Here is a 17,393-nt window from a genome sequence, read left to right as displayed (position 1 = left end):
ACATGTGTGTGTGCAGGTGTGTGAACATGTGTGTGTGCAGGTGTGTGAACATGTGTGTGTACAGGTGTGTGTGCAGGTGTGTACACGTGTGTGAACATGTGTGTGTGCAGGTGTGTGTGCAGGTGTGTGAACATGTGTGTGTGCAGGTGTGTGAACATGTGTGTGTGCAGGTGTGTGAACATGTGTGTGTGCAGGTGTGTGTGCAGGTGTGTGAACATGTGTGTGTGCAGGTGTGTACACGTGTGTGAACATGTGTGTGTGCAGGTGTGTGAACATGTGTGTGTGCAGGTGTGTGTGCAGGTGTGTGAACATGTGTGTGTGCAGGTGTGTACACGTGTGTGAACATGTGTGTGTAGGTGTGTACAGGTCTGAGCTCAGGCACAAGGGACAGTGAAGTTCCAGCATCAGAGAAAAGTCTGTTCTCACATGTGGTTACTCCTGCCCCGTGGTTATCAGTCCCATTGCTAAAGTCTAGCAAATGGGGTAATTAATCATCTGCCAAACAGGCTGATTCTGTGGAACAGGATTTCTGCCAGCCAGGGGTATGCAGAGGCCTGTCCAAACACAAGACTTTTTCCAAGGTTTGTAAGGCTTTCATCCTGCCAATGATAAGCAGCGATTGTTGGGGGTGCTCTGCTCCTTCTCTTCCCAGGTGCCTGCCCTCGTTTCGGGTGTTTGGATGCTCTCGTGTGCCTGGCTCTGTGACGCTCTGGCTGTGTGTGACCGTCCCACCGCTGGCTCAGACCTAGAGTGGAATTCCTCATTTATTTGCACTCATTTATTTGTGGCAAGAGAGCATGTTCAGCACAGATGCTCTCTGGGCAATGCAGAGTGACAGAGGTGGTAAATCACATCACTGCTGTCTACTTGTCTGGTAAACACTCCCGTGAATTCCTCAGTCGTGGTTTTTGTGCAGGGAATTACAGGCAAACTGCTCACAGAGCACCTGTCTCTGCAGCTGAGCTCAGGCTCCAGGACACCTCCAGCCAGCATTTGGCTCTTTCCAGTGGCACCACACTGTGTTCAGGAGCCAAACAAGAATATTTGTTCTTGCATCATCATTTTCAAAGATATTCCCATCACTCCATTGTATATTTTTTATGGCCTGTTGGAGGGCTTTGGGAGCTTAAGGTAAAGTCCTCAGAGCTACAGGTTACTGCTGCCTCTCTCCTGGCTCATGGTCATTCCAGCTTCCTCAGCTGGCATGAAACCACCTTTAGGTTTTAACTATTAATATTTATATTTATTTCTGATGTTTTGCCCTGTTCCTGGGGAAATCCCAGTCCTCCAAACACCAGGGGAAGCTGCCTTTATAGTCCAGGCCGTGCTTGGCCCATGGGACCCTGCTCTGGCAGATCCACCTTTTGCAGCCCCGCTCCCACGCTTGGCTCATCAGCTCTCCATGGAATAAATCCTGGATTTCTGAAACCATCGCAGCTCAGTTTTGTCCTTCTGGAGGGTGAGGAGCACTGGAATCCTCCTTTCCTGCTGCTGCCTGATAAGATCCTTCCCATGCAAACAGTGAGTTGAGGCGCATGTGTGGGAAATTTGGCTTTTGCAGACGCTGGAGAGATGGATTGTTTTGGGATGCTACGGGATCCCTTACCGGGGTGGGTCAGTGCCATGCGGAGAGAGTCCAAGGCCGTGTCCAAAGCCTGGAGCAAGGCCAATCCGCACACGCAATCTCACACGGGAGAGACGCTGGAAAAGCTAATTACCGGGGGGTAATTGCACCCTGGGCCACAAAGCGGAAGGGTCGCTCCCGGGCCGGCGCTGTCGGATCGGGGGAGCTGCGGGCGACCAGGGACAGGGAGCGGGGAGCTGAGGGGAGCGGGGAAGGTTTGGGGTTAGAGGTTGGCTCCACACAAAGGAGCGAGCGGCTGGAAGCCGGTTCGACGCCGGGAGCCAATCGCTGCTGCGGCCCCGCGATAAAAGGGCTCGGAGCCGGCGGTGGCAGCGCAGGAAGCGGCTCCGCTTCACGGCCGCGGCCTCTGCGGCGGGACACGGGCACCAGAGCCCCGGGCACCAGAGCCCCGGGCACCAGAGCCCCGGGCACCAGAGCCCCGGGCACCAGAGCCCCGGCACGGCCCCGCCCTGCCCCGCGGATCCTCCTGCTCGGCGGTGAGCTCGGCTCGTGGGCAGCGAGGGCGGCGGGAGGCGGCTGCGAGACAATGACGGCCCCGGTGTGGGGAGCGAGGGGTTCGCTCTCCCCGGGGATTTCCGACCGCGCAGCGCTGGCAGAGCTGGGGGCAGCCGGAGCCACCAGCGGGGAGGGAGAGAGACGGGCGGGCAGGGAGAAGGGATAGAGGGGAGCCAGGAACGCTCGGGGCGCCCCGGGCACGGCAGCGCTGGTCCGGGGCTCGTCCCCGCGGTACCGGCAGCGCTCGGCTGCGGGAGGGGGGCTCGGCCCGGGGGTCGCGGGAGGCAGACCGGAGATCTGGAAGGGGGGTGTTGGGAGCCGGGGCAGGCGCTGCCGGAGCCCCGGAGCCGGCTGGGGAGCGGGGTGAGCTCCCGGAGCCGAGTGAGCCCCGGCGGGGGCTGGCACCCGCTGCGGCCGCAGGCCTGCGCTGCCCGGCTCTGCTCCGGGGGCGCCGATTTGGGCGCGTATTTCGGGGCTCCCGCTCCCCGATTGGGCTGTAATTCCCTTTGTTGTGTGCTGCAGTACATGCTGGAGGAGGGCTGGACAGATCCATTTTATTAAGCTGATCAGAAGGAGCAGAGATGGAAGAAAAAACCTGTTAGATCCCGACTCCCTTATCCCCCGCCGTTAATGCCTGCCAATTCCCGATGGTGTGTCTCCTACCGCTCATCCAGCCTGCATTGAAACCTTTCCAGCGACAGGTCTTTCATCACTTCCCTGGGGAGGCTGTTGCATGACTGTGAGATTTAATAACAACACAAATGCTCTGGGCTCCGACATAACCCTTAACAGCCAGGGATCTCCCAGGGCTTCACAATGGAGAGCAGCTCTGTTTTCATCAAGGGGAGGTGCAGAAAGGGGAACAGAAAAAATGAAATTATTTATCCACTGCCACCCAAAATTAGCAGCAGACTTAAGAATCAAGCCCAGGTCTCCTGAGTCCCAGTCTGGTGCTGTAACTACTGTGTTTTGAGACAGCCTGATCTGTCTAATTCCTTTGGGTCACTTCAAACAAGCTAAGATACCTTGTAGATCATATTTATGACCAATTTCCTGCTGATTTTTTTCATGGTGTGGGTATCAGTTTTGAAAAAAGCCTGATAATCCAGCCTTGAAAATTGGGCTTTGTCCACCAAAGACGTCGTGTGAGGGCTCTCACAGGGAGGACATCTGGTGCCTCAGCTGAGCTGTTGTGTGTTTAAGGCCAGGAGCAGCACATCTGTAGCATTATTAATGTAGATTACAAAATAAATTGTAGGGCAATTGACCAAGCTTAGTCTGAAACAACCCCAGTATTAATGTCCTTTTTAAATGGGAGCCCTGCAAGAAGCAAATTCCCAGTTGCAAGGTGAGGATCTATCAGAAGCAACCTCTTGGGCTTTGCAAAGTGTCTGAATGCATCTTCATTCTTACACAGCTCAGAAACAGGTTCCTGACTTTTTTTGGACAGCAAAATTCCTATGAGACTTGTCATTAGGGAAGGGAATTCCTCCTCTGGTTTCCTTCAGTGAGTCAACTATCCCTCTGGTCCTGGAGGGTGATGGAGTTTTTCTTTTCCTTTTCTCCCACCCTGAGCGCTTGCAGGGTTTTGCCAGGCAGCTGCCATGTCCCCCCCAAGACATGTCTGCTTTCCCCTCCCACTTAAGTATTTTTTATCTGCCAGCTGGGGGTGTTGCAGCGTTTACCTCACTCTTAGCAAAAGCCCTGGCATGGAAAACATTAAATCTGGACAAAAGGATTATTGCAATATCAATGTTAAGCACACTTAACCTAACAACAGGGCCTCATAATAGAGCCCAAGGAAATGATTATTTTAGGTGGAGACAGAAAAAAGGACAGGGAAAAGAGACAAAATGGAAGGACAACACACTTGGATTCTTCTGCAAGGAGGGATGTAAGGCTTTCAGGACTGCTGGAGTTTTGTATCAGAGTACCAAGGACTGAGATCTCCCAGATGTGGAGGTGCCAGAGCAGCTCACCTGTTTGCATCAGGTCAGCACGGCAGGACACCCCACCACACGAGAGTTAAAAGGAATTGCTTCTCCTGAATGTGGTCATTCTATGAAAGACAAACATGTGATGGGAGAAGAGCTAATGTCTAATGGTAAATGGCTGTACATTTGTGTTGATGTACAGGAGGTGATGTTTCCAGGTGCAGTATGGTTTATGGAAGAGATTAGGGAAGAGCTTACAAGGGGAGGGAAGGGACATGAGCTGCTCTTTGCCTGTTGTGCTTGTTTGCACCAGGTTTATATTGCACCTTATTAGCCTGTTCTGCTTCCAAGCTTTCTCCCAGCGAAGCACTTTTGTCTAATGTCCAGCCTGAACCTCTCAACCTGCAATATTTGTCTGGCACTACTGAGAATTTGACTCTGCTTGGAAAAGTCTCTTCTCATCCTCCTGTCAGGATTTCTGCTGTGCTTCTCTGCTCTCTCTGAACTCTCAGCAAGACAGGAGATCCCAGGGGGCAGAGAATCCCTTCAGATCATGATTTTTAATGGATTGCCATTAAACACCACAGTCTCAGGAATGGGCCACCTCAGTTTCTACTTCTGGAAAGCAGGTGAATCCCAGTAGCATCCTGCTGGCCCATGGGCCCTCTCACTGAGAGGCAGGGGCAGGGACCAGCCCAGTCCCCAGGCCCTGGTGCTTCTGGAGCTGTGCCCCTCTTCCTCAGGGGAGGCAGGTATGGAAGTGGGAGAGGGGAGTGGGTGGGCATGGACTTCCCTTGGGCTCCCCCCGACTCCTGTGGGTCCCCCATTGTTGCCCTGACAAAGGCAGCCCTATTCCTCCCCACAACTATTCCTTGTCAGCATCCCTCAGCATTTCAGCTGCAGATTTCCTGCCTACTGGCAGCCTTTCAAGAGGCAGAACGTGGATGGAAAGTGGATTAGTGGAGCAGGCTGGTGGAAGGTGGTTCTTGGCCATGGGGTGGGGCAGGGTCAGGTCCACTCCCCAGGAATCTCACCAGCAGGGTGGAGATGTCCCCAGAAATGTCCAGATTCTGCTCCCTGAAGTCCTCCACCCTGTGCCGAGCCAGCAGGGAGCTGCCCTGGCTCCCCAGTGCCAGTGAGGTCAAGAGGTTGGCTCAAAGCCACACAGGAGCCAAGACCTGAAGCTGAATTAAGGGATTCCATGCCTAGTGTAGGAGCTGTGGCCTCGCTCCATCATCCCTTCCCTGGCTCTGCTGTGCGTGGCTCTGGACTGGCCTGTTTGATGCTGGTTTTGCACCACACTTTGTTTCATGGGTGGGTCAACTGTGAGACCCCAAGACTGCAGAAACTGAGCCTTGGGAGCTGGGTGATTCCCAGGATCAGGAGACAGGCTCTTCCAGCTCCTGCTCGCCTCCTGCCCACACTGGCCAGCTCTGAGGGATGATGGCCATGGAGCTGGAGGATCAGCTCTGTCCTGTGTGGGTTTCACTGATCCTGCACAGGATTTTGGGGACATCCATCCCCACAGTCATCAGCTCAGCCCAAGATTTCCTGGAGGAAAGGCCTGAGAGCCTGAAGTGCCTGGTCCTGCTCTGGGGATACTCCATGTGCTGCAAGGATGGAGGAGGAAGGGGGCCCAGATCCCCCACACCACGCTTTGCCTTTGGGAAAGCCTCCTGCAGTGGAACAGTGATCCCTGCAGTAAACAAACCCTTCCCAGGGCTGCTAATGGGAACCATATGGTAGAGAGGGGCCTCTGGGCCTCCGTGGTCACACTCCTTCCCTGTGCTGGAGCCCCTCGAACAGCGCCGGCCTGAGGCCCACGGGGGCCGGGCCGGATCAGCCCTGGTGGCCCCTCTGGAGATGAGAAGGGGGAAAGGCTCCCTGCACCCGTCCCGCCTGTGGGAAACGTGATCCTTCGGCAGCTTGAGACCGGAGATTGCCTTGAGGGGCCACCCCAGCTTCCCTCTGCCTCCATCTGCCCCAGGGTCAGGCAGAAAGGTGAGAGGGGATGCAGGAGGCTGTTAGGGAAAAGCTCTCTGATCGAGCAGCGTTGCCCTCCTCCCCTCACACTCCTCCCTGCCTGGAGCCATCAGGCGCTGCAAGGGGCAGGACAAGAGAGGCTGGAAGGCGAAGGGGTTCTCTCTTTGTCCTGAGCCAAAAACCCGAAACTGCTGGCACCACCTAGAGAGGAGGACGGTCCTTGCTGCTGCTCTTCCCAGGCTGTGTGAGTGGCTGAGGGCTTTGAGGACAGTCAGATCCTGACTGTGCCGGCAGCTCTGGTGCCAGTCTCTGCTGTGGGCCTGGGGCTTTGTCACGCCTGCCCACCGCACCCCTCAAAGCCAGCGAGCCCGAGGCTTCCTGAGCTGTCGTGAAGGCTTTGTAACATCGGTGTGGCAGCAGTCCTTAGGCACTGCCGTGTCACCACGATCCCCCCTCATGGAGGCTGGTGGTGGCTGCCTTGGGCTCCAGTGCCAGCCTGTGCTCCTGGGAAGAGCAGTGACAACAGCCGAGAGCCTCCAAGAAAACCTCGTGTAGTTCCTCACTTGTTCTGTTCCCTTATCGCCTCAGCACACCCTTCCCCTTTGAGATCTCTGCTCCTGCCCTTGGCAGGAAGGAGCTTTAGCAGCTCCCGCAAGGGCTCTCTCTGCAGCCGGGCCGGGACAGCGCGGGCACAGGCCTGCGAGAGGTACGAGCACGGAGGGCTGGGGCCTGCAGGGGCTGGGGGAGAACAGCCAGCTGTGCGGTGGGACAAGTGCGTGGAATTGAGGGGAAACGGGGCTGGGGGCATGAGGAGTGAAGGAACAAATAGTAGGTGGAATAGTCATGTGTTTATCAGAGAACCCCTGAAAGGTTTGAGTTAAAATCATCTGGTGCCATGGGCAGGGACACCTTCCCCTATCCCAGGTTCTGAGGAAGGGCAAGAGGAGGGTGATGAAGAGTCTGGAAAAACCGAGGGGAAGAAGGTGTCAGGGGTAGGGGAGGAAGATGAGCTGTGAGGGAAGGGAAGTTGGGGGAGGACAAATATTTGTAACAAATGCTGGGGTGAAGGTGAAAAGGGGGGTGAAAAGGGGAGGGTTGTGCATCTGTGTTAGAGGTGTGTGTGGAGTGGGGGCACAAGGTTTTCTGGGTCCCTCGCGTTCCCTGCAGCGTCTGTGCTGGGCCGTAGGACCCGACAGACCCTGGAGGGACCACGAGAAGGTCCTGTCCCAGGGAAGGGGGGCAGGGAGGGGCTGTGGGGTTGGGCCCTGGCCCCCAGCAGATGCTGGGTTCAGCAGCAGCTGCCTGCGAGCAAGCTCGGAGAGCAGGAAATAGCAACAAACCGCAGAGAGACGGGAAATGATTTTGATAGAACAGGGCTGGGTCTCAGCTGAGGCTGGGAAATGTTTGCAACCAGGGCTGTGCAGCCGCAGGGCTGTGAGGGGCACCCACCAGTGCCCAGGACCTGGGGTAAGGCTCTTTCAACTCTGAAAGCAGACATGAATTTTAGGTGCTTTGCTGGGTGTAATGCAAGGCTGATGTCAGCTGCTGGGGGTTTGGCAGCCAAAGAACCCCCCCCAAAACTCAGGACATGTTTGCAAGCCCTCCACACTTACATGTCTCTGCCCTGGGGCTTTCTCAGTGTCTAGTCCAGCCCTTGAGAAGCAGGAAGGTTTTTGGGGTGGCAGTATGAGGCTGAGGGGGTTCAGTAGGACAGGAAGGCAGTCCCAGGCAGAGGGAGGTGCTGGTTTTCCAGCCTCCAGCTCATCCCCATCATTGCAGAGCCATCCCTTCACCCTCCTTTTTGCTGCTGTGCTCCTCCCTTGGCAGTGTTCACTCAACCCCACAGCTCTGTCCTGTGTATTCAAAGCAGGGCTCATCTTTCACGGTGTTTTGAAGGTAAAGTGGGGTGGGGAAAACCCCCTGAGGAGCTGTCAGTGCCCTTTCAGCTCGTTTTTACCAAAAGGGATGATTTGCAATGCTGGTGGTTTTTTCCTGTGCTGGTCCCAGCCCTGTCAGCCTCATCCTCCGAGGCACTCAGCACATCACACAGGCTCAGCCGACGTGGGCTCCTCGAGGAGACAAAATCCCCATCACTTGCTCTGCTGAGCTGTGATCAGCGAGACTTTGCTGGGCTAAAATTAGACTAAAATCACAGTCCTTCCTCCAGCAACACCAGTCCTGTAGTGGCTGCATTAGTGAAGCACAAGTGCTGGTTTTGCTGCTTTGGCTTGGGGTCAGCCTTGCTAGCAGTGGCATGGTCATTGCCTGGTGCTTCCATGTGTGGGTTTGGGGCAGAAACCATCACATCACCTTCCAGGTGTTCAGAGCCCCAAACTCTCCAGCTGCTGTCTCAGTATCCCAGACCTGCATCTCCTGTCCATCAGTCCAGTGCCTCGGGTCTCTCAGGAAGCCCCAGCCCAGCGGGGCTGATCTGACCCCACGGAGGAAGCTTTGAGCACACACCAGCTCCTGCAGAGCTGCTGGGCTTGGGTGATGAAACCAGCCCCACTCCTGATGACATTTCCTTTCCAGGTCTTGCAAGAGTCTGTCTTAGACAGCTCCGCAGGGAACATCGGCCCACAGGCTTCAAGCTCAGGATTAAACAGACAGACAAGGGAAAGGAACCATGTTCCAGGCCACGGGAGCCGCCAGCCCACCCTCAACTCATGTACGAGGCATCCTGTGGTTTGTATGGGAATTTCAGCTGGCTTTGGGCTCTCAGGGAGGGAGGGTTGTACACAGAAGCTGTGTTCCTGACCTGACATTTTAGGGTGATCAAAGGCACAGTCACTGCTACTCAAACAACAGAACTGGGGGCAGGAACGTTCCAGCAGAAGGTGCTGTTTGCTGAGCATGCTGAACGTCAGCCTCAGGCTCTGGCCCCTCCAGAGCTCTCACCCCTTTGCTGTCTGGAGTCGCTGTCTGTTTGTTTGTGTTTCCATGGCTTTCCGTGATCACAATTGAGAACTTTGGAGCTGCTTAGGACTGGAGTGATTGGAGATGGAAAAACATAAAGGTTCAGGAACATCTCCTGCTGGGACAGGATACGGCCCTTCCCCGAGGGAAGATCTATCAGATACGGAGTAGAGAGTGTGCCCGATGGGGCCAGGAGGCTGCCGAGAAGTGACGAGCAGCCGTGGATTGCTGTAGCCTTGGGAACGGATGTATCTCAGCTCCAGAGAGGCAGCATTTTCCTTAGCTCTGGTCAGCTGAGCCTGGAAACAGCATATTAAATCCTAACCCCAGGAGAGCACCTGCGGTTGTTCTGCCAGTGCCAAGGGATGCAACTGGTTTTACACAGCCAGAGCCTCCTCGCTGCCCATGTCCCACTGTTGACTTTGGCTCCTGCTTCCAGCCTCGTGGGGGAGAGAGGAAAATCACATCCCTGACCTCAGTCAGTGAGAGCAGCTGGGAAACGTCTGAGGAGGCAGCTCGGCCAGGGGACAGTTTCCTGTGCGTCTCTTAAACAATCTGTTTCCAAAAATACAAAGGAGAAACGATGGGGAAGGGCAAGGCAGGAGGAACAGGGGGTGGGGGATCAGCCTGGGGGTAGAGAGCAGCAGCGCTGGGCAGGCAGGGGAAGGACAAGGACAGCAGGGTGACATCCTGGGGTGACATCCTAGGGTCACACTGCCTCACTCAACCTTGGGAACAAGGAGTGGGGGATGAGCCAACCCTGACTGGTCACCCTGCTGGAGTGTGACTGCCCCTTGGATCCCAACTTTGGGAAGGAGGGAGCACTTCCATCAGTGCCAAGGCAGGTAAAACTCCTTGAGGCAGCTGTCAGGGACCCCACGGGTGCCCTGGGGAGGGTGCAGGATGTGGAGCAGGTGAGGATTTGGAAGGGATGAGCTGTTGCAGCTGCAGATGGACACGGTGCCGAGACACCCTGCCCTGAAACCTGGGGCACAGGTAGAGGCTGCTCAGTGTTTGGGTCTGTGTCCTGCTGCTGCAGGGCTGAGCAGCCTCTGTCCCCAAACACAGGAGCCTCAGAGCTCTGTGAGCTCTGCCCATGCCCTCCCACAGCCCCGAGCCTGCACAGCCCCAGTGTGAGGGGCTGTGAGGGGCAGAGCAGCTGCAAGCAAAACATCTGCCTCGAGCAGCCCCGGGACAGTGAGGGGCACCCAGCTATGCCTGGGGGAACGGGCCACTGCCCCCTGAGCTCGGGCAAGGACCCACTGCCCGAGCCCTGTGCACCTGCATCAAGAGGAGCTGATTATCCCGCTCCGAGGGAGCAGCATCTCCGTGCAGAGCTGCTGGGTATAGGTGCATGAGCCTCAGGTGATGATTTACAGGTGCAGGTCACAGGGGTTTGTGCCCAGCTCTCATTTTGCTTTCTCCTTCCCTTTTTAGGAGGCAAAGAACAGCTCAGGAAGCAGCACAGTGCAGCGCTCCAAGGTACCTTTGTTTTTTCTACATCATAGAATCATCTCAGAACAGCCTGGGTTGGAATGGGCCTTAAAGCTCATCCAGTCCCACCCCTGCCATGTCAGGGACACCTTCCACTGTCCCTGGCTGCTCCAAGCTCTGTCTAGCCTGGTCTTGGACACTGCCAGGGATGGGGCAGCCACAGCTTCCCTGGGCACCCTGTGCCAGGGCCTTTTCCTGCTGATTCTTGGCAAGGGTGGAAGGGCCAAAAGCCCAAGGACCAAGCTCCAATCCAGCCCAGCATCAGTGGAGTGTCCCAGGGAGGGTGAGGGAGATGAGGCTGCTTCCTGCTCCCCAGTGAATAGAGGGCAGGGAGAGGGCAGTGGAGGGATCCAGGGTGTCCCAAACTCTGTCCTCATCCTCTGTCTCCCTTTGTTCTGCCCTTGGCCAGTCTTTCAGCCTGAAGGCACAGGTGAAGGAGATGTGCACTGCCTGCCAGAAAACCGTGTATCCCATGGAGCGGCTGGTGGCTGATAAATTTGTCTTCCACAACTCCTGCTTCTGCTGCAAGCACTGCCACACCAAGCTCAGGTGAGCCAGGCTGTCCCCATGGTGTCTGCAGCTCTGCCGAGACCCTCCCAAATAGTGCCCCCCCATCACAGCCCCTTGCTTGGCCAGTAGCCAAAGACCCCCAGCCCACCCATCACTGCAAAACAAAGGTTTATCTGCACACCTTGGCCCAAGTCTCAGCTAAATCCCACCTGGTACAGAAGCAGAGATGCTTCCCCTTGAGAGCAGTCCCAGGGGAACATAGAGCTGAGCCAGAGCCTCCTTCCAGAGGACACAGAGCCGAGGCTGAGCTCCCCTGGGACCTCCCCGTCTCTACTCACAGCAGCCCCCAATAGCCTCTGCTGGTGGGAAGGAGCTGTTGGCCCTAAGGGTCCCCTCCTGCATGTTCCCCCCGTGTTGTCTCGGTGTCCCCAAGCCCCCCTCACTTTCCCCAGGCTGCAGCTCCATCTCTATGCCTGTCTAACCCTGCCCTCCCTCCCCAGCCTGGGCAGCTATGCTGCGCTCCACGGGGAATTCTACTGCAAGCCCCACTTCCAACAGCTCTTCAAGAGTAAAGGCAACTATGACGAAGGCTTCGGGCGCAAGCAGCACAAGGAGCTGTGGGTGCACAAGGAGGTGGAGAGTGGGACCAAGTCGGCGTGAGTGGGGCCAGCCCCGCTCCTGGAGCCCAGCAGAGCCGGAGGAGCTGAGCCAGGGCTAACTGAGCTGATGTAAAGCAGGACCTGTGGGAGGGCAGGGTGTTCACAGGGGTCCTGCAGGCCTGAAGGACAGGGCAGAGGTGACCAGGGTGCAGCCCCCAGACCTGAAGCCCTCGCTCTGCAGGCTCATCTCCCCAGTGAGATCAGAGCAGAAGCAATTGCACCCATGGGAGTCCCAGCCCTGTTGATCCACTTCGGGCTTGTCCCCATGGAAAAGGAGACGAGCTGGGGGCTTATCCAGCTTGTGAGTGACTGCAGAGCTCCCAGCTCTGCCACCAGCCCTGCACTGCTGGGGCTCTGGATAAGGAGGGTCCTCGATTTACATCAGCTCAGTTCAGCTGGGATGGTTCAGCCTTAAGGATGCTGCCCTGCCACGGTTTAACAGTGTCTCTTTTTTATATTTGCCTTTGACTGGTACGTTCTGCGCTGGAGCCCCGCGGCAGCTTCACATGCGCTCCTTTATTTTTGTAATACAAGGTTTCTGAGCCTTCCCTGTCTTGTCCTGTGTTCTCAGGGGCCTGGGGAGGTGGGACTAGTGGTCAGGTCTGCCCTGCTACTGGGGAAAGAGCTTATGTCTGCAGGATCAAGGATACCTGGATACCTGTGTGTGTGTGAGGCTGGGAGGGAAGGGAGGGGGTGGGAAAGAGGCAGCTCACCCTTCTTTGGGGAGTGCTCCGAGGGGTCCTGCAGACCATGAGGACTGGGCAGAGGTGACCAGGGTGCAAGGCCCCTGACCAGAAGCCTCCCCTGGGGCCCCCAAGTTTTTGGGAACTGGATGGATCCACAGGCTGGATGACCAGAGGAGCCTGATGTTGGACAAGTTATTTCTCCTTTTCACAGAACTTCTGAAAGGGCTGCTGGGCGAGCATGGCCTGGGGACACCACAGGGACTGTGCACACAGACCCTGGCAAGGCTCTCAGGGGGGTTCAGCTTCACTAAGAACTTTAACTGTTCCCCACAGGGACAGTGGTGGCAGATTTACACCCCAAAAAACCACCCAGGGGCTGTGAGGCTGCAGACCTGGGGCTCCTTCCCTCACCCCTTCCTTCTGCAGAAGGCTCAGAAATGAGTGCAGAGCCCTCGGTGCTGCTTCTGCCTCTGCCCAGCATCACTTCCCCATTCCCTCCGGCACAGCCGCACCAGCAGCGTTTTAACAACACCAGGTGATTTTAAGGGGGTAGGGAAGCATGGAACCCAGGTTTTTAAAGGTGGGTTTTCAGTTAGAAAAAGAACATTAAACCAGGTGGGAAGCTCCATTTCTGGCAGGCAGCTCCTGGTATCTTCCACTTGTCTGAAAACCAGAGGCTTTCCTTCTCTGAATTTTTGTTTTTTAAAGGGCCAGTCACCAAAACAGATTTTCATATAAATGATAATTTTATTGTAAATAAAATGATACATTGGCCTGGCTTTGCACTGCAAGCCCCCGGTCGGTAAATAGAGACTACTGGGTCAAGGTCTTCTGCACAATTCAGGTTAAAGCCCCTTCTCCCTGCTTTGCCTCATTTGTGGTGATAACAAAGTCCTTTTCTTCCTTTTTGAACTGCTCCTGGCACACCTACCTTTTCCTTCCTTCAGTTTATGTTGGTAACTGGTGTCAATGGGAACTCTTTGGAGCAGCTTCAAATTCTTTGGAGTATTATTCCAAATTAGGCAAAAAAAACCATCCCAAAAAATCCATCCAAACTGATGCAACTGAACTGCCACTAGAATGGGCAAAGATGGGATTTTCTGGAGAACAAGCAAGTAACCTGGAATGCACAGAATCGTCACACCAAGACCAAAATGTCACTACTTTGTTTCCTAACTACCTCAGGGACAGCCAGATCCCCCCCAGGTTCCTCTCCAAAGGGAATCTCGGACACTTTCTGATTAGTTTTAACCATTTCAGGATAGTGCGACTCTGATAAATTATTTGTCAAACAGAGTATTCTGCATTTCTGCAGCACCTTCCATCAGGGATCCCAATACTCAATATTCCCTATATATCCCTCCCTGGAAGGAACAGCAGGAAGTCCAACCTGACATTTGGAATTCACACAATAGCTTATTGTCAGCCTGGCACGCCTCCTCCACTCTCCCCTAAATGAGTTTATTCCCAGTTTTTTTCTTGTGTACCAGGATAAAGAGGCCAGATGCAATTCAATTCTGAGGTATAATTACATTTCTGTCCACTTGAAACTCTTTTGCTGCCAGGGCTGTTAAAAGCCCATGGTATCAATGTCAGCCCCAAGTTATTCATTGGAGCAGTGGACTCAGGATTCCACATCTTCCTTTTCCATAATCAAGAGGGCTGTGAGGAAACAAAGAGGCATTTCGGCTTGGCTCTACTCATTATAAACCATCAGCAAATTCTCTGCAAAACCAGCTGCTCTTTTTCCTTTTTAAATTCATAAAGGCGTCAAATTTATTTCCCCACCTCCCCCACCCCATAACAGTCGATATATATAAAAATCACCAAATATGATCTTTTACGATATAAATTAAAAAAAAAAAAATATGAGGCATCACTGTTTACATGATGTAAAAAGAGCTAAAAAAGAGCGATATAAACTACATTCATAAAAGTGCATCTCCAAACATACAGGTAATGCTTTGGCTTGTTCCTGTGCCGAACGCGTGGCGCCGGGGCGGCTGCTGGAGGCGCCAGTCCGAGCTGGCCCCGTGTTCTCTGTCGCTGCACAGCTGCAGTTTAGTCCCATTCCAGCCTGGAGCGCAGGGCTTTGCACAGAGGAGGCGCTTCCAGCACGGCCAAGGGCTGCGAGCTCGGGGACAGCGCCGAGCCCATCGCTCCCGGCTGCTCTTGCTCCGCTTGGGAGGCGCCTCCCGTGATGCGGGTGAGGTAAAAGCCACAACAGGTCCTGAGGATTGAGCTGCTTTGACAGAAGTTCCGCTGTTTCCTCACGCCCTGTTCTCCCCCAAATCACAGCATATGAGACAGGAAGAGAAAAACCATGGGAGAAGGTCTGGATTTGGTGAGGACGAGCCAAGGACAGGTATCACTGTGCTCCTGATCCCTGCAAGGGACGGGCGGTGGATGAAGACTCCAATCTTTGGTATCTTTAGGTTGCAAGGCGTGAAGAGCTGGGCCCCCCAGCGGTGCTGACCCCTTACTTTTGTCATGCAGCCTGCAGGGATAATCCCACAGTGCCAGCCAAGTGGTGTGAGCAGCTCCCTGAGCTGAGCAGGAGCCTCACAGCCTCCCCTCATGGCAACAGTGAAGTGCAGGCCAGAAGTCAGGCCAAGGGTCTGGACAATCTGGAGTCGAGTTCCTGCCTGGGGAAAGATCAACTGAAGTGCTCTCATTATAATTAAATAAATTATGGAACAAGGGCATTAATAAAAGGGATCCCCTAAGTGCCCACAAGTGGGACAGTGCATCCTTGGAGTAGTGCAGGGAGCCTGGAAAGGACAACACCAGCTTTTATTGGTTACAGTTTGCTCTGGGTTTGGCACAGAAAAAACATTTCATATTGTTAAAGCTTTTCAGGACTTTTGGTTGGTTGGGGCTCTTAGGGTATTTTTTTTTCCTCTTTTAATTCAACACAGTATTTTTCATGTGTTGAAAGAGCTTACTTTCATTAAAACTGGCCTTATTCATTTAAAAGGTTAAATTGCTCCATAATGCATTAAAATTTCAATTTTTTATGGGGGAGAAGAGTGGAGGTGTGTGGAACCTTAATATGGTTTCCAATACAAGAGCAGAACACCTTCAGTGTTGCCCTATTAAGCAATATTCTAGTTAATTAACATTTGCTTTTCTTTCATTTCTCAGAGATAATTTATAATCACTCTATGAATCCCCAGCACTTAAAAACTGCTGGTCTTTCATGAGTGAAACAAAGATTATTGGTGCCCAGATCAGGAGAAGAGGATCTGATGTCATCAGGACCTCAGTCCTCTGACTTGTGACATCTTTCAAGTGCACAATCACCTGGATATGTTTTGCTGGTACCTGCACGGGGATCTCCAGGTAATTTTAGATATTTGCCACCATTTTAAATATTTTCTCAGGTTCCCTGTTTGACTTGACTCCTACAAAAGCTTATTTAAGTTAGGCCTTAACATTTTTATGGAACTCTTAAATGATCACTTGCACAGCTGTAATTCAAACACCACAAAGCAAAGGGTTGAGCTCGATTCCAGCTTCCTGTGCACAAGAACGAGTGTCCAGGTAATTCTCCCCAAGAAACCCTCAATTTTCCACTAGGCCATGTGCTCAAAGAAACTCTGAAGTAAATTCCTGGGCACCAGATGGACTATCTTTGGTTAAAAGGATGGTAAAAAGTTACCAGTGAAAGACAGATGCAGGAGGAAGTTGAATTCCACTGAATTCCCTTCCAGAGGGGTTTTGTTTGAATCCAGCAGCCCCAGAGAGAGAAGGAACAGCACAGATTTGTCTGGTACAACACAAACTAACTGGCACTGTCCTAATGCTGGGACAGGTCAAACCTTGGAAATTAGCTCTGGATTTTGCAACGTGAGCAGGAGAGCCCTTCCCTCAGGTCCTGGAGTGATTGCATTCTGCTGAAATGTCTGATTATCCCAACATTTAGCTGGAAAGACCTCCCTCACCCCCAAATCCACGGGTTCATTATAAAATAACACAATTCACATACTTTTGAATCAATATTTTCTCAACACCTTCAGATGCTGAATACTCAAGAAGAAGAATATACCATCCTGTAGCAAGCACAGGCTCCATGACACGTGGCTTTTTGCTGGATTCAGGTACTGGAGACGCCTCTGGAGCCCCAGCAGGGGAAACCAGGGACTCCCACAGACAGAGCTGGTCTGGAGGCTGGTGCAAGTTTCTCTTTTGCTGAAGAATGGAGCTCTTCCAGTTCCCACCTGGGTTCAGATTTCTCCTATGTTCAGCAAGTGAGGACACTTGTCAGATTCCCATTCCTGTGCCGGCAGAAAACACGCAGCCAGCTGCAACGTCACATCCAGGTAACGGGAAAACGCAGCTTTGCTCGGACAGCTGTCGGCAGGATGAACATCAGTCCAGCAAACGAAGGATCAGGCACGAGAGCAGACCCCAAGTTCCTTGGCAGAACTTCCCAAAGGACTAGGCCTAGCCGAGTTGGCATTTTGAAGATGCAGCACCACAACGGGCAGTTGCAACTAGACAAGACAGGGCACGGAAAGCCCAGCAGGAGCTGTGAGCAAGGGAGGTAATTCAGTACTGGAGCTGTGCAAACTGGTGTCTGAGCAGCTCTTCAGCAGAGGGTCTGTGCCTGGCTTCCACAAAGATCTGCTTTAGGAAGTCCCGGCAATGTTCTGATATGTGGGAGGGGAGCTGGGGGTTGGTGGGCTGGGTGGCAATTTTGAAGATTGCTGCCATGGCTTCGTACTCTGCCCAGGGGGGCTTCTCTGTCAGCATCTCCACCACGGTGCAGCCGAGGCTCCTGGAAAGCAGACAGGAGAAAACCAAATGAGAATTCACTCAATAATGCCCAGCGTTCAGGGGGGGCTCCCCAGCAGCCAACAGTGAGGTCCCGCTCTGGAAACGGCTCCTGGGGGAGTTTGTGCTTGGCAAACCCCACATGTGCCCTGACTCAGCTGCTCTTCCTGCTGCCAGGAGAGCAGGGAGCTGCCTGGAAAGTTGTCCTGTTGAATATGTCCTGCTCCCCTTTGCTCGAATTCTCCCCTCAGGAAACATTTGTGTTAGCAGGGAACAAGAGGTGCCCACGGGACAT

General features: G+C 53.9%; 2 protein-coding genes across 3 annotated transcripts in view; one reads left to right on the top strand and one right to left on the bottom strand.

The window, feature by feature from the left end:
- Nucleotides 1-1,915: 1,915 nt before the first annotated feature.
- Nucleotides 1,916-12,184, top strand: LIMD2 (LIM domain containing 2). Of its 2 annotated transcripts, none has more exons than XM_014261000.2 (5): nucleotides 1,916-2,121; nucleotides 8,590-8,725; nucleotides 10,411-10,455; nucleotides 10,877-11,016; nucleotides 11,478-12,184. In XM_014261000.2, exons 2-5 carry the CDS (start codon nucleotides 8,684-8,686, stop codon nucleotides 11,635-11,637), a joined length of 387 nt encoding a protein of 128 aa, XP_014116475.1. In that variant the 5' UTR covers nucleotides 1,916-2,121; nucleotides 8,590-8,683; the 3' UTR covers nucleotides 11,638-12,184. The 2 variants fall into 2 exon arrangements, with proteins under 2 accessions (XP_014116475.1, XP_014116474.1); XM_014260999.2 differs by lacking the exon at nucleotides 1,916-2,121 and adding an exon at nucleotides 6,336-6,763.
- An 865-nt stretch (nucleotides 12,185-13,049) lies between these two features.
- MAP3K3 (mitogen-activated protein kinase kinase kinase 3) overlaps nucleotides 13,050-17,393 on the bottom strand; it is a 33,929-nt gene continuing 29,585 nt past the window's right edge. Inside the window, exon 17 of the mRNA XM_014261038.2 lies at nucleotides 13,050-17,102. Coding sequence (XP_014116513.1) covers nucleotides 16,874-17,102 — 229 coding nt within the window. The 3' untranslated portion in view covers nucleotides 13,050-16,873. The remainder of the gene's footprint in view (nucleotides 17,103-17,393) is intronic.

This window comes from Pseudopodoces humilis, chromosome 29, assembly GCF_049639895.1.
Source record: "Pseudopodoces humilis isolate 2021_Gansu_Grassland_sample_001 chromosome 29, ASM4963989v1, whole genome shotgun sequence".
Lineage (NCBI taxonomy): Eukaryota > Metazoa > Chordata > Aves > Passeriformes > Paridae > Pseudopodoces > Pseudopodoces humilis.
The sequence above is the reverse complement of the archived record's forward strand: the minus strand, read 5'-3'. Positions and strand labels throughout refer to the sequence as shown.